This window comes from Anser brachyrhynchus (genome assembly GCF_964034855.1).
Source record: "Anser brachyrhynchus genome assembly, chromosome: 1".
NCBI classification, from domain to species: Eukaryota; Metazoa; Chordata; class Aves; order Anseriformes; family Anatidae; genus Anser; species Anser brachyrhynchus.
Genome location: NC_137694.1, coordinates 75,241,222 through 75,255,157, shown reverse-complemented (window position 1 = coordinate 75,255,157; position 13,936 = coordinate 75,241,222). Strand labels below are relative to the sequence as shown.

The following is a 13,936-nucleotide window of genomic DNA, read 5'->3' as shown; positions in this document are numbered from 1 at the left end:
GTGCCTCTCACCATATTTCAACCAACACTGCCATGGCTTCTCCCTCAATCTGTGAAATCACTTGACAGATAACCTTAGTCAATGTAGTGTGTAATTTACTGACCTGCTTTACCAGATGTCTGAGCTTCTGGAGCTGGGGAGAGGCCAGAGACCTGCGCTGCAGCTGAGGCTGGTCACCTCCTGGGAGCATGCACTGCAAGGCGCCTATACATCTGTGACACGTTCCATATATCCTGTCTGTACAGACACCCTCTAGACACCCTCAGACTGAGTACTCGTGTACTCCAAGAGAAGAAACTTGAGGGATCCCCATCCGCTCTTGGGCAGGGAAAGGGGGCAGAGAGGGCAGAAGAGCCCTCATCTAGTGGAGTCTCCGAGGAGGGTTTGCAGAGAAACTTACCAATCACCAGAGACAGGTTTGGAGATAATTTAAAATAAAGAAGTTTAAAAGAAGAAATATTATTTTTGCACGTGAGAAAGTTTTCTGGGTCTCCTATGGAATAGGAAGAAAACATACTAATAACTAGACACAATGGCATAAAATTAGTAAGACTGCCAAGGTCACAGACATGAAGGGAGGTGTTCTAAAAAGGCATTTGGAAAGGAAGATTTCAAATATGGTTTTCACTGTCAAGCTCATTGCACTTAGTCTCACCATGAGCTCATGGCAGTTGCTTTCATCCTACTTTGTGTTTATTGTTATCCTTGTAACAATTTTTAAAAGGACTTCTAAAGAATTTTTTAAAGATTATAAAATGCACTATAGGGATCTGAATCCGAGTAGTGCACAGCTATCTGCTAAATACAACAAAAGATAATAATATCCGCAATGCACAAGTACCTTCAACAATATTGTTCATTTTTAGAACCTATTACTTTTAAAATCAATAGGAAATGAGTGGAACTAAGCACTTTGCTATTTTTTTCCCCTAAGAGCTACAAAATCTACACACTATTGGATCTGGAAGGGCTGAAACTGCTTGATGAAAGGCCATGTACAAGAGCAAAGAAAGAGTAAGTACATTTGGAACCTTTAGGTGATGGCAAATCAGAGAAAGGTTAACAAAGCTATGATAAATGAGCCTGAGTTAAAACCACACCTCTGAATGCTTAGGTTGGAGAATGCAAGTGCAACTACACTCAGTGACACTTGTGATCAGTCTAATCTGTTACGCATGCTAGCACCAACAAAGTTGTAGCACTGTGGGCATCAGAATGTGTAGTTCTCTCATGACAGCTCTTCTCAGTGCCCTGCATGAGCATTTCAACAATCACACCTGCATTGTTAATATGAAAAGAATATGCACATGCTAACAAATGCATTGTTCTGCATTTGGGGGCCACCACCGCCAACACATATCTGACATTGCCTTTATTAGCTTCATGGCCCCAACACATTATGAACAGAGAGTCTTTGAGACAAGCTTTTGAAACACAGCCTTATCTATGGTAACAAAATAAAGATCCTCTCGAGTCAAGTTGCTTGTATAGGTTGTAGAGGTATTTCTACATGTGACAGTTGGACACAAATCCTTAGTGGAAACATAAGGGCCTCCAAGCCTTGAGGGCTGTTGGAGGGCTGAATCTGCTGAGATAGAAGGTGAAAGAGGGAGAAATGTAGAGACAAGAAGGCAAAAGACTAAGCTTTTGTGTGATGAGCTTAATATTGGCAACTGAAATAGTGTCAACGCTAGATGGCCTGTAGATTTCCCAGACAGAACCCTTGCTCTTGGGTCTATGTTTACCTGTCTGAGCTCTTTCCCACCCTGCAGCTCCTCTCCATTACATGAGGGCTTTGTTGTGCTCAGGCTCCTCTATTAACCTGAGGAACCCAGTAGGAGGCAATTGGCTTTAGCTCCTATTATGTTTATCCTCTTACCATTGTTTTGCTAGGACAATCTAAAATGCAATTAAAGTCACTACTTTCCCAACATTTTTTTAAGAAAACAAAGTACTTTCATCAGATCATTGCCAAGATTTTATAAACAAACGTATTCTTTTCTAAAATCAATCATTTTCCAAGGCAAAGGCAAGTTGAGTTATCTACTGCTATTACAGCAATAAACTGTGCTACAGCATCAAGTGTTTGGGGTAGGAAAAGCCATATATCAACTGCAGAAATGCATTAAAAGAAACTTCAGGCAGGTTTATTTGTTTTCCTACAAATATAAACATATTTAGTTGTCTGCACTCTGCTCAAGCCACTATTTACACAGCAACTCTGTAAGAGCAACTTAACAGCCTGATGAGACAAACAAAAAAGGCTTTACCCTCTGTGTATCAAGTGAGGAATATTCCCTCTATCTTGCAATACATTTGTTTTTTAGACATATTTCTGGAAAGAAAGAACTTCTCTTTGCCAAGCTGTCTCCATCACCACTGAGTAGTAGCTGCTAGTGAGATTTCTTGAAGGAATAAGGGGCTGCTCTGGGTCAAAATCTGCTTTAGTGTTATTTGATGGTGCTGAAAGAGCAAGTACAACAACACTGTTTCAGCTTTCAACTGAAAAATCAAATGCTGCACTTCACCTCCTGTCATTCTGATTGTGCATCCCTAGCTTACTTCAAGCTCCCAATGAAGTCAGTGGCCACTTAATATAAACAATAATTGCTGTTCTCTGGCTCTGCTTCAATGGCTTGTTTAAAAAGTAATTAGAAACCTTGTCCTGAGGTCCAGAACTAGCACAAGTCACCTCCTTCTTTGCAAGCACTCAATCTGAGGATCAGATCAAGGTGTGAGGAGGGCATATGGAAGCAGAGAGGTGAAAATGCTTGCCACTGTAAGGCAATGAGAAAAGCAGAAGAGGCCATGAAAATAGACAGCCTCTTGTCTCTGCCACATGCTTGCTGATTGTTTGCCTGCAACTCATGGTCTGCCACAGGCTCCAAGAGTTGTGGCTTGTGCCCGCAGAAAAGTGTACCCTCCATTGGGCTCTTCATGTGTGCTCTGCTCCACGCCACTACTTCCACCCAGGAAGGCCGGCCTCCAGGGAGTCCAGGAATGGCAGGTATCACTCCAAAAACATGAACAGAAGCTTTTTGCAAATATGAATCAAAAAAAACTCCACCCAACAATAACCCAGGAAATACTCCTCCATCTCTTTGCCTCTTAATATTTGGGCTTAAATTTTTGTTTTTATCTCACCTGTCCTAACGCAGGGCTCATCAGAAAATTATCAGCACAAGTAGTAACAGTTCATAACATGGCTTCTGGAAGAAAATCACACTCCTTTGCTTAAATGAGTTAGGATCTTAAGGGATTTTATTCTCATTAGAAAAAAGTACACAAAATTGAGCACTTTTAAAAGGCCCAGAAGGGTAGAAACAAGCACAGGAAGATGGAGCTCCTCTGAACATTTGGGATAGGATTGCCATTTTCCTGCAATTTTGTACAGCACTTAGTGTAAAGGATTCCTGCCCTTAAGGTTATTAAATGAGTGAGAGCTGTAACATGGCATTATCTCAAGGTGCACCACTGCAATAGTGGAGAGTATATATACATAGAGTCTCTCTCTGGTTCTCTTCAAAAACCATTCCTATTGAATTACAGCTTTCACCACTATTTATCAACAGATTATTGTTTGTGGAACAATGCTACTTTCCTGCTCAAACTATTCCAAGGCTGACTCATATCCTGGTAATTCATTAATACATAATATGATTTTAATCCAGTAAAATCATTTCTGCACTATGCATGTACTAAATCCTACAGCATCAAATGAAAAATATATCTCAAATTCTCCTTCTAAACATTAACGGAACGTTTTGCTTGGCTTCCCACGCACAACATCACTTGGGGGGGGGGGGGTCAGACAGAGCTGTAGAAAGCAATTTTATAGCAATATGCGTTACAGAGCTTAACACGGGAATACAAGAGCTGCAATACTGAATGAGACCTGAGGTCAAACTAATCTAGTATCTTACTTCCAACAGTAGCCCGTGTCAGAAGCTTCATGGGAAAACAGAGGTGGAATAACCTGCCCCAGCTGCCCTCCCCACATTAGGTCTCATCCCATTAGAAATTGATTTAAAGCCTAGATTATGAGGTTTAATATTCCTTCCAAGCAGCAGCCACCAAACAAAATTTACTTTTAACTCATGATAAATCTGTATGTGCTGAAGAGAGGAGAACTGGAGGTGGGGGGGGAATGTATTTGTTTTCACCTTTCAGCAGACATAATTGCTACAACCAACATGGGAGATACTATCACTTGGCAAACAAACTTGTACTGGCTAGAACTGTTCATAATTTATGCCTGAGGTATTTATTGTCTCTGCGTATGATCTTGCAGCCCTTTTTTTCTCACAGAGGCAGACTGTACCACTATTCACAATCTCACTGACACCAAGAGTAAGCACCATGTATAACAGAAAGGTTTTGAGATGTATTCCTTTTATTGACAATGTAACATGTTGCTTCCCAGCAGCGTATTTTTTAACCTGATGCCAGAAGCAATATGGTGCCTGTCATAAGCAAGATATTTTTGCAAGCCTCAGTGACACACAGTGCCTTACAGAAAATCTGCATAGGGAACGTACATGATCAGTGACAGGGAAATCATCTCAAATTTTCTTTCTGTGAGACACACTGATTTCCACAAGCAGCTCCCAGGATCGCCTCCAGCACTCCAGACTCTTCCTGGTTCTCGACCTACCTCAGCAGCTGAACCAGCACAGTTGTTTGTACGCCACATGTGCATAGAACCAAACATATTGGGCCAGACACAGCTGGATTGGCTGCAAATCAGTCCAAATCAAGAAAATGTATTTTGTATCTTACAGCATGGCTATCTTATGTTGGTGAGGGGACAAGTGCATCAAGGCAAAACCACTCTCCTTCATGTGTATCACACAAATGAGTGTTGATACACAAATGGCTTGTGTCCCTTCATCCCTTTCTCTCATTAGTCAACCCTGCACTGGCACTGACTCACCCTGTTCAAGTGGTTTAATGCAATGAGGACCAGCAGATTCCTTTAGTGTGACTGCAATGTGAGTACAGAAGTCTGCCAAGTACAGTAGCCTTCTTACTTATATAAGCGAGAGCAAAATGAAGCCCTGGATATTTTCTCTGTCTGCTGAAAACCTACAGCTTACAGCACATGCAAACTCAGGCAAATGTCAGTGAGGGGACTTGTAAGCCTGCTAGCTCCTCATCCCCATTGCTGCCTTCTCTTGCAGGGACACAGAGAGCAGCACCCTTAAGGCTTGCTAATGCTCTGCACTGGCTGCAGTCCAGTCCTGAACCATGAGTGTGACATCCTGAGAGAGAGGTTTGCGTGGGTTAAGGTAAAAATGTATTATAAATATTAAGAAAAAAAAAAACACTAAGAAATAATATTTCTGCTACTATCCCCTTTATGTCTCTTGCCTGGCTGTGAAGCTGTGACAGAGCAGTACTTTAGTGCCATTCCAAAAGAAGGGACAGGCTAAATAATGCTCCTGTTATTGTACATTTGCTTCTTTTGTTTCTTTAGTGGGGAAGAAAAGGAAAGAAAAGCGTGGAACAACAACAAAACTTTTTAACAGTTTTCACTGGTAAGTCAGCCAAACTGTGATGCTGATCCATTGAATAGGAGGGATCAGGGTTTCAACCAGTGTCTTTTAAACTAACTTGCTTGAAACATAAGTTCTAGCACCAATACAGATTAGCTGAAAGATTTCATCATGTGTGCAATTACAGCATGGTGCAGCTGTATCCATCTGCAATCTCCCACAGCTCACTGTCTCTGGGACTACACTAGGATAGATATACTCAGCTATTCATCTGAGCTACTTAGAGCAAGAAGAGTTATAGGAGCAGCAGTAAGGTAAAAAGAAATTTTGTCTCGGCTTGGAGAGTCATGGCATAAAATTCCCCTTTCCTGGTACAAGGAATTTCTTCAGGCTTTTAAAACTGGGGCACAGGACACGGGATTCTCCCTGTCTTCCATTTTCACGGTGCAGTGAGAGAGAGAGGGACAGATGCTCCAGCCCTGATCTCTATCCATGCATTCAGTTAAGTAACTTAAGATTGGTGGCTGTATAAATCAATGCAAGGGCTGTATCCTCATCCTGAGACCTCCATCAGATTATGTGACCGGGACAAGGTCAACTGCTTTACTGGGTTACATGATCAAATGTGGGTGGCAGGTCACTGTCATGTAACCTAGTGAAGAAAACCATCTCTGGTCCCTTTTTATTTTTTAATTTGGTCCCTCTATATTCAAGATGCTTGGTGATTCAGTGCTGCTGGTATGGATGCACTGATTTACTTGAGTTTAAACTGGTTCTGTACAGCCATATTTATTATCAATGCTTCCATACAGAAGAGTATAGAGAGATCTTTGTAGTTAATCTTTGTGGGCTTCTTTAGGCCAAAAATAATTCCCACAAACACTTTCTATCTGTCATTCCCTGTATGATTAATCTCTCATTTCATAAGCATTTTCAAAATGGAGATATCATGTGAGAGATTGCCCTTGGAAGGCTAATAGTGCATATTTTGCACAAGTAAGTGAAAAGATGGATGTTATTAGGGGGGATTAGATATCCAATTAATATGGCAATGTTTCAAGATCAGGCCTGTGTGATCCTTGGATCATAGACAGTTACTGTATTTTTCAAGGTGCTATTTTCTTTCTCTTGTTCTGAAATGCAAGAAGGTATCTCTTGACAATTATCCATTGGTAGCTCTATGTGAAGCATCCTTCTACTAACATATCACTCATAGGGTCAACTAGGATTAATCACTTCAAATTCTCTGGAAAGAAAACCTACTTGGCAATAAAAAAGGGTCTCTCATTTAACAGCATTATTTTAGGACTGCATGGATTATGGTTCTGTGGTGTACGGGTTAACAAAGCAGCCCTAAGACTGGGTTCAAATCTTATTTAAAGCCTGCTCATAGACAACCTGAGGGGAAAAAAAAAACACAAACAGAACAACAACAACAACAAAACAGAAAAAAACAAAAACACCAGTTGGGCAATGTTTGAAGTATTTCACAGGTCAGCATTGTGATATGCTGGCAGTTACTAAGGAAACTGCCTTAATATCTGCTCACAGCATACCTGGCTCTAGCCATCTCTTTCAGTTTCTCCACTCCATGAGTGTCAAGTTTTGAGGAACACTTGTCTGGAAGTGAAGCTGAGGAGACAGGAAGGTGGGATACAGTATGGCGCATAAGAAACACATTGCTTTAAAAGAAAGAAAGACAAGTCCAAATACATGAACATGATAGTGGATATGCTCACATCTTTCTCTTTTTTTGTGAAGGAAAAAAAAAAGCACACAAACAAACAACAAAACACATCAGCTATACTTGGGCTTTTACTGGATAGTTTTGTAGTGTTATAAAACCCCAAACCTCTAGCAAAATGTGCCCACAGAAAATTACTAGAAGGAAAATTCAATATGTCATGAAGCTAGTGAGCCAAATTTTGTTTTGGATTTCCTGTTGAATAAACTGACATCTCTGAACTTCCTTTAGACAGACAACAGTACTACCAATAGCAGACTATGAGGCACTGTATTCCAACACCTAGTTATAAAATAGTCATTGCATTCATTTCAAATCTGGTAGGAAAGCAGTAAAGAATAATCAACAATCAAACAGGAAATATGTCAAAGCGAATAAAAAATGCCATCAACTACTGATTGTGAACACATAGCTTTAAAGAAGCTCTAGAAATGCCAGAGAGCCTGTGCAGGTATTCCACATGCCAGAGGGGTACTTCTGCCTGGTGGACAATCATCTCCTTTTACAGTGGCTGTATCGATTGAAATGGTTGGTGAAATGGCTACTTGGACAGGTTTCATTATGGCTGAACACCGTGTCTGTGAGATCTAGCAATCATCAAGCCCCACTTAAGCCTGCTTTTGAGGCTGTAAGTGGACTAGAATGATGCAAATGCCTTGAATTGCCTCCTGCAGAAGGTTAAATTCCTCAGCATACAAGGATTTGGCTCTATTTTGGGCAGAGTTAGAGAGGGGCAGAGGAGCAGAGTGTAGATTTAGCAGTCCGAAGTATTGCATGTTGTTCACTGCATGATCCCACTAAAAGCACTATTTTTTTTTTCTGAATGGAGAGTTACGACAAATGGACTCCCTGGAGAGTTATGACAAATGTGCATGCTGTCTCTCCTTGTCTTCCCTTGCAAAAGGCAATTCCTACAGCAGGAAGAGAAAATTATTTATGATAGAATTTCACACATTTTTCTGGGTGCTTAATGAAGCTTGAACTTAAGTGGAGCAGAGAGAGTGCTTATTGTTGAATTTTTTTCAAGATCACTGCACAATAAACAGAAACTGAATAAGCAATTAAGTTAACTGGCTTTAAAACTCATATTGGCTGAGGATTAAGGTAATTACGTCTGCACTTATACACATTCAGCTTTAAGCAGTCTTGCTCGATGTTATGTTGCTGATGTCATTCTAAAACTAATCTGAATTCTTGTCCTGCTGTTAATTACTGCAAAGGTTACAAATATAACCTCTTCTTGCTATAAATATAGCTATTAAATGCTCAAAGGAGACGCGGGCCTCTTTTTGCAAGGTTTATACAAACAGATCCAATGGTTTCTTTCCGTACCAATGAGTTTTAAATTCTTTAGGCTTAAGGGATCTTTTAAAATAATACACAATAGATGGGTTTGGCATTGTCAAACAGTGATTTCAGCGCCAAAGGTGAAAAAAACCCAACACTATTTTTAAGTTTGCATGAAAAGAGAGACTCTGGGAAAGTCGTATTAGTCTCCACAATATTGCTGGCAAGGCAATGTGGATTCTTCACCTTCTGGGTTACAAATAAGTTTCCTTTTAAATGGTTGGAATGCAGGGGAGGGGAAAGGAAGAGAAACCCCCTACATTCTCCTTGTCTAACAAGGAGGCCCAGCGTGAGAACCACTCCCTAGCAGAAGTAATCTGTGATTGACAATAGTTTTCTTTGCAACCAGGGCTAAAAATGGTTTAGCTGTAAACAGGCAAATGCAGAACATTTTAATGCACTTTACAAATGCAAAGCCTGCTTATACAAGCCCTCTACATGCAGGGTGGCTAGCCAGTGGCTCCAACTGATCAGCAAGCTTCAGAGTTACTGAAAAATTATGAATTTTCGTAGCAGGGTATAAACACAAATACAAGAGTTTTTGTTGTTGTTGTTTTTCCTTTTTCTTGTAATGAAGGAAGAGGGCAGATTCACAAAAACTTGAGAAAAAATTCTCTGCACTGTCTAGGCATTCCTATGTGTGATCTTAGGCAAGCTACTATATTGGACTTCACCCTTCCGGCTTGAAAAACTCAGAGAGAAATACTTTCCTCTTCACAAAGATAATGAATGTGTGTAAGACACTTGGTACAATGGGGCGGGAGCTATGCAAACAGCCTGAACAAAGTCTGAGACTTTTGATACAATTTCTCTACAATCCTAAAGTTGGCTCTTTCTCTCTACAATGGGTCTACATAGGTCTACAATGAAAAGACATCAAGGAAATGAGGTGAGATGGGACAACCTGAGTTTCACAGGGAATATGGAAAGAACTTTTTTATTGAAGCATGTAAAGTTGCCTTGTGCTGAAGTTAACATTCACATAAATAAAGTTATGCAGCAACAGCTTATTTGTATTTTTCAACAGTTTGAAAAATGTTGCTAACATAAACTGTATCTCTGTGGCTTTTTCTTTACAGGTTCTTTCTTGTGAACCAGACACACACACTTATCCAGGGATTCTGCAGGTCTTAAAAGGGCACGCTTACCGACTGCTTCCATGGGTATTTTGTTTAATGTTGGCAGAATCTGTTCCTTGATGTGAGTGATGGACTCATTCGGAGATGAACTCCCTATACACCAGCGAGGCCATCTGAACTAAATAGGACTTAACCCCAAACAACATACACTTCCAAGGTCCTAAATAAGTATTTGCTAAACACGTTGATTTATAACTTAAAGAAATCTTCAGTTGTAAAATGAAAACCAGAGGAGAAAGGCAATGTTACAGCAAAATCACAAGTCCTAAAAACTCTCTTATGAATCAAAATAACAGATATAACACAAATAACAGCATCTTCTATAAAGACAGATTAAACTTCTCTAATTCACTCACTGAAAAGGCTAATATACTTAAAATAAATTTCTCTGAATCTCTCAGTAATGGTCAGTGTTGACTGGCTATTACCAGAAAAAATATTTCTTATTTTACCGGAAAAAAACATGGATGATTTATATGCCAGCAGTGTCACTTAACCCCCAACCACATTTTCCCGTCAGACCTGACATTAGTATCAACAGTTCCACGAACTACATCCCCTTTGCAGGGGAAGCAACAAAGTATAAGTGACTAGTACACCAGATTTCTTGATCTATATCCACTTTTCCTTTTTCTTTGTTAGCAGGCCTTCTGTTTGCCTAAGTCAACAATTATCATCTCAAGCACCAGACAGGAACAGAATTATCACAGTGATCCCTCCACAAAGCTGGCATCATACCATAGTTGCTATAATCAGTCTCTGGGGCCCAAATACTTCAGACTTCAAACAGGAAATAACTTTGTCCTCCCCATTTCACACTATGAAAGACCAGCATTTCTGGGACCAGCATTTCTGGGACCAGCATTTCCGCGACCAAAGCAATTCTCCAGAGCAAGAATTCTCTGGGTTTGCACTAATCAGACTGTTAGAGCAGCAGATAAGCTACAGTTAACATATCAGTCAAAGTATCATGTACAGGCAGACAGAGTGCCTGCCCTTGTTCATTGACAATGGCAAAAGTAGGATGGCCAGGTCATGTTTGTATTTCCAAACCAACAATTCTTGTCTGATCACATGAGGGTGAGAAGATCAGCTATGGCTTCATTCATTGCATGGTATGTACTGTCATCAGCAACTAATTCATTCAGCAGCCCAGGCACATGAAGAAACAAAACACAGATGTTTACAGAACTGCTTCTAGATACTCATCATCACAAGAAATAACTGATTATTTACAGGCAGATTTCAAAGTCTGTTACCAAGACTTTGAACAATGAACACATAATTTTTTTATCTGCTCTTGCCTAACAAGAATGCAGGTCTCAACTTTCTTTATGAGTTTTTCCCTGGTGTAATTACAATGACTTCAGTGTCAAGACCTGTGGCTGATACCGCAGTGAGAAACTGTCATGATACAAGAAATTCAAGAACCAGAAACTATTCCAAACTATCTCTAGATGCATCATGAAGGGAATATTTTTTTTTAACGTTTTGTTCCTATTTTTAGCAGGTGTATTGGAACCTGACAACTTATCCTTGACTGACATGACCCAACAATATTTTTTTCTGTCTAATCATAGAACTAATGGTTCTGGTCTGAGCTTTTCCCATCCTGTCCCAGCATGAAACCAACCTTGCACTGACTCCTCAGTGGCTAACCACACACTCAGGGTGGAGTAGACTTCTCAGATAATAGAAGTACCAATGAGAATGGAAAATCTTTTGAACGTCGTATGTATCTCCAGACATTTGTTTTTCCTTTGTTGATGAACAAAGAAGCTCTAAAATACTAATGCTGTTCTGGACTTCATAACTTTTACGTGTGCAAAGCCCATGCAGATAATTAATAAAAAGGCAATTCCTGCAGAAAAAAAATCCTTGAATACTTCTTTCCTTTTCTCTATTTAAAGTGTAATTTCTCCAAATGTATATGGGTTGTTGTACTGAAATGGGAAGTACTTATGCACTTAATTGGTCATAGAATATATAATTTTATATGACTTAGGTAACAAATCATGACAAACAAAAAACTTGACATAAATCATACTTCATCTGAATTCTCACAAAAGTCCTGCTCCATAAGCAGATTCTATCAGGCAAAGGTGAGCTCATATATTACACTCTTTTTTTCAGTTTAACTGTTGCAAATGCTCTATTCCAGTAAATTACTCCAAATTAATCCAGTGTAAATATGGTAAACCTCTGTCCCATAAAGATCACAGCAAATTAAAGGATTTGAACATAAGACTCTGCCTGTGCTTATTACACTACACCACGGGGATTTTCCTGCTTCAGGACACTGGCATTCCTACTACTAAAAACAACGAAACAAGACATTTCCGGAAATATTCTAAACCAATCTCAGATTATCAAAATCTGGCAGGTTTTTTCTAATTTTACCTCCTATGACAGTATGATTAAAATCTGTAATACAAATAACTTAATTCTCGCTCCCCTGCCCCCCCCCCAAAAAAAAATCAGTTGAAATTAACAAATTAACATCCTCATTTTGCAAAGAGTGAAATAAGTGAAGATTTACCTTGACAGGTCCGTTCATCTGTGAGCAGTTTATAGCCTTTCTGGCAGCTGCATTCAAAGCTGCCAACCGTGTTTCGGCAGAAATGGTCACAGCCACCATTGTTTACCAAGCATTCATCAATATCTGCAAGGAATGAATGGGCAAAAATTTAGTTCATGGCTGTGATTAGAGTATTTCAGGGCAGGAATATAGGACTTTACTCAGATCCCCAAGGAGGCTGCAGTCCCCACTAGGAAACAGGTTTGTCAAATGTATCCCTTCCCAAACCTTTGTGGAAAAGCTTACAAAACAGCTATGAATGAATTGTTCTGGAGACAGAAGTATTTCTCTCCGCAGTTCAACCAACAGATGACCAAGCCAAGGCACTTCAATGTTAAAAAAAAAAATTTAGGGAAGTTTCTTTGTAGATGCAGTGATGTGCCTAACACTAGACTTCAGACTGTGTAAGATGTGAATCCCTCACCTTACATAGGAACTATCAAAACCTAACAACACCTGAAAAAATGAAATAACAGCAAACAAACACAAAGCAAAACATATTTGATTTGAATTATCACAAAATACTTCCATTATCGCTACATAAAGAAATGCAGAGGTACATTTGCTCACATTTAGGATTATGTGCTAGTTTGTCCGCTATGAGCACAGTGCCACTGAATAACCATTTTCACACCTCTAACCTTTCTGATTTGATGTTTTTGCAGAGCAACACTAAGTGCATGTGAGATGTTGTCTCTTGAGTTGTTCTCAAGGCATAGCATCTATTGCCTTTATTTGAAAGCCATGTATATGTATGAAGGACAGGATCAATGGCTCTTACTTTAAAAAGTGATCATGAAGATAAAGACCTCTGTTCTGAATTTCAGACTCGTGACTCTACTTCCTCCACCCTATAACTACTCCCAAAGGTTTGGAAAATCTGGAATGACCAGTCCCTTTTCCATTCTATAAAAAGTTGTGCAATAGGTATATAATAGGTCATAGAACCTCATCTGAAATACAGAGCACCTTTCCTTCCTCCCCCAGTTATAAAACCATGGATCCACATTTTCTGAAAAAGAAAAAAAAACCAAGCCTGCTAGTTTTCAGGAGAAGAATACTGCCAAAAATATAGGTCTTTTTAGGAATAAATACAGAGAAGAAGAAATATGTCATAGAGCCCTGGCTGCACACTTCTGAAAGAGAAAATGAGATCTTTGAGAAAAATGAGTGGAGAGTGATCTTCCCTTCTGAAAATTCTCTTACTATACAAGCTCGGAAACTTTGAGGTAACAGCTGGCCATTTAAAAAGGAAATGTTGCAAAACACAAAGTTAGGAACTAATACGTGGAGATGGAAATTTATCAAAGATGCATGATGCTGGTGAATGGAGCATTTAAAATAACTTGACTTTAGGATGACTTTGAGAGTCATTCACTCATTTTTGAATACATATGATTACAGATATGGGAGTGTTGTATGGTTTTTACCACATTCCTGCACATGAAATACAACCAGCAGCAAAATATGTCTGCAAGAGCAGTGAGGAAGTAAATCTAGAATTTCTAATAGCTGCGAAGCAATTTCAGCCTGCTTTTCTAAATGGTGCTTTGTTGCATGGACATTGACAGAAATATGTTCAGGAGGGTGTCCAACTCAAATGAGCAAGGGCAGCATACATCATTATAAAGGT

The 13,936-nt window shown here is 39.6% G+C and overlaps 1 protein-coding gene across 13 annotated transcripts in view; it reads right to left on the bottom strand.

Annotated features, from left to right (window-relative positions):
- SCUBE1 (signal peptide, CUB domain and EGF like domain containing 1) overlaps positions 1-13,936 on the bottom strand; it is a 245,313-nt gene that overhangs the window by 42,126 nt on the left and 189,251 nt on the right. For all 13 annotated transcript variants that reach the window (XR_013941095.1, XM_080562708.1, XM_080562709.1 and 10 more), the window contains one exon: positions 12,265-12,387. Coding sequence is in view for 12 of the 13 variants with exons in the window: in XM_080562708.1 (XP_080418834.1) it covers positions 12,265-12,387 (123 nt within the window). In the remaining variant the exon portion in view is untranslated. The remainder of the gene's footprint in view (positions 1-12,264; positions 12,388-13,936) is intronic.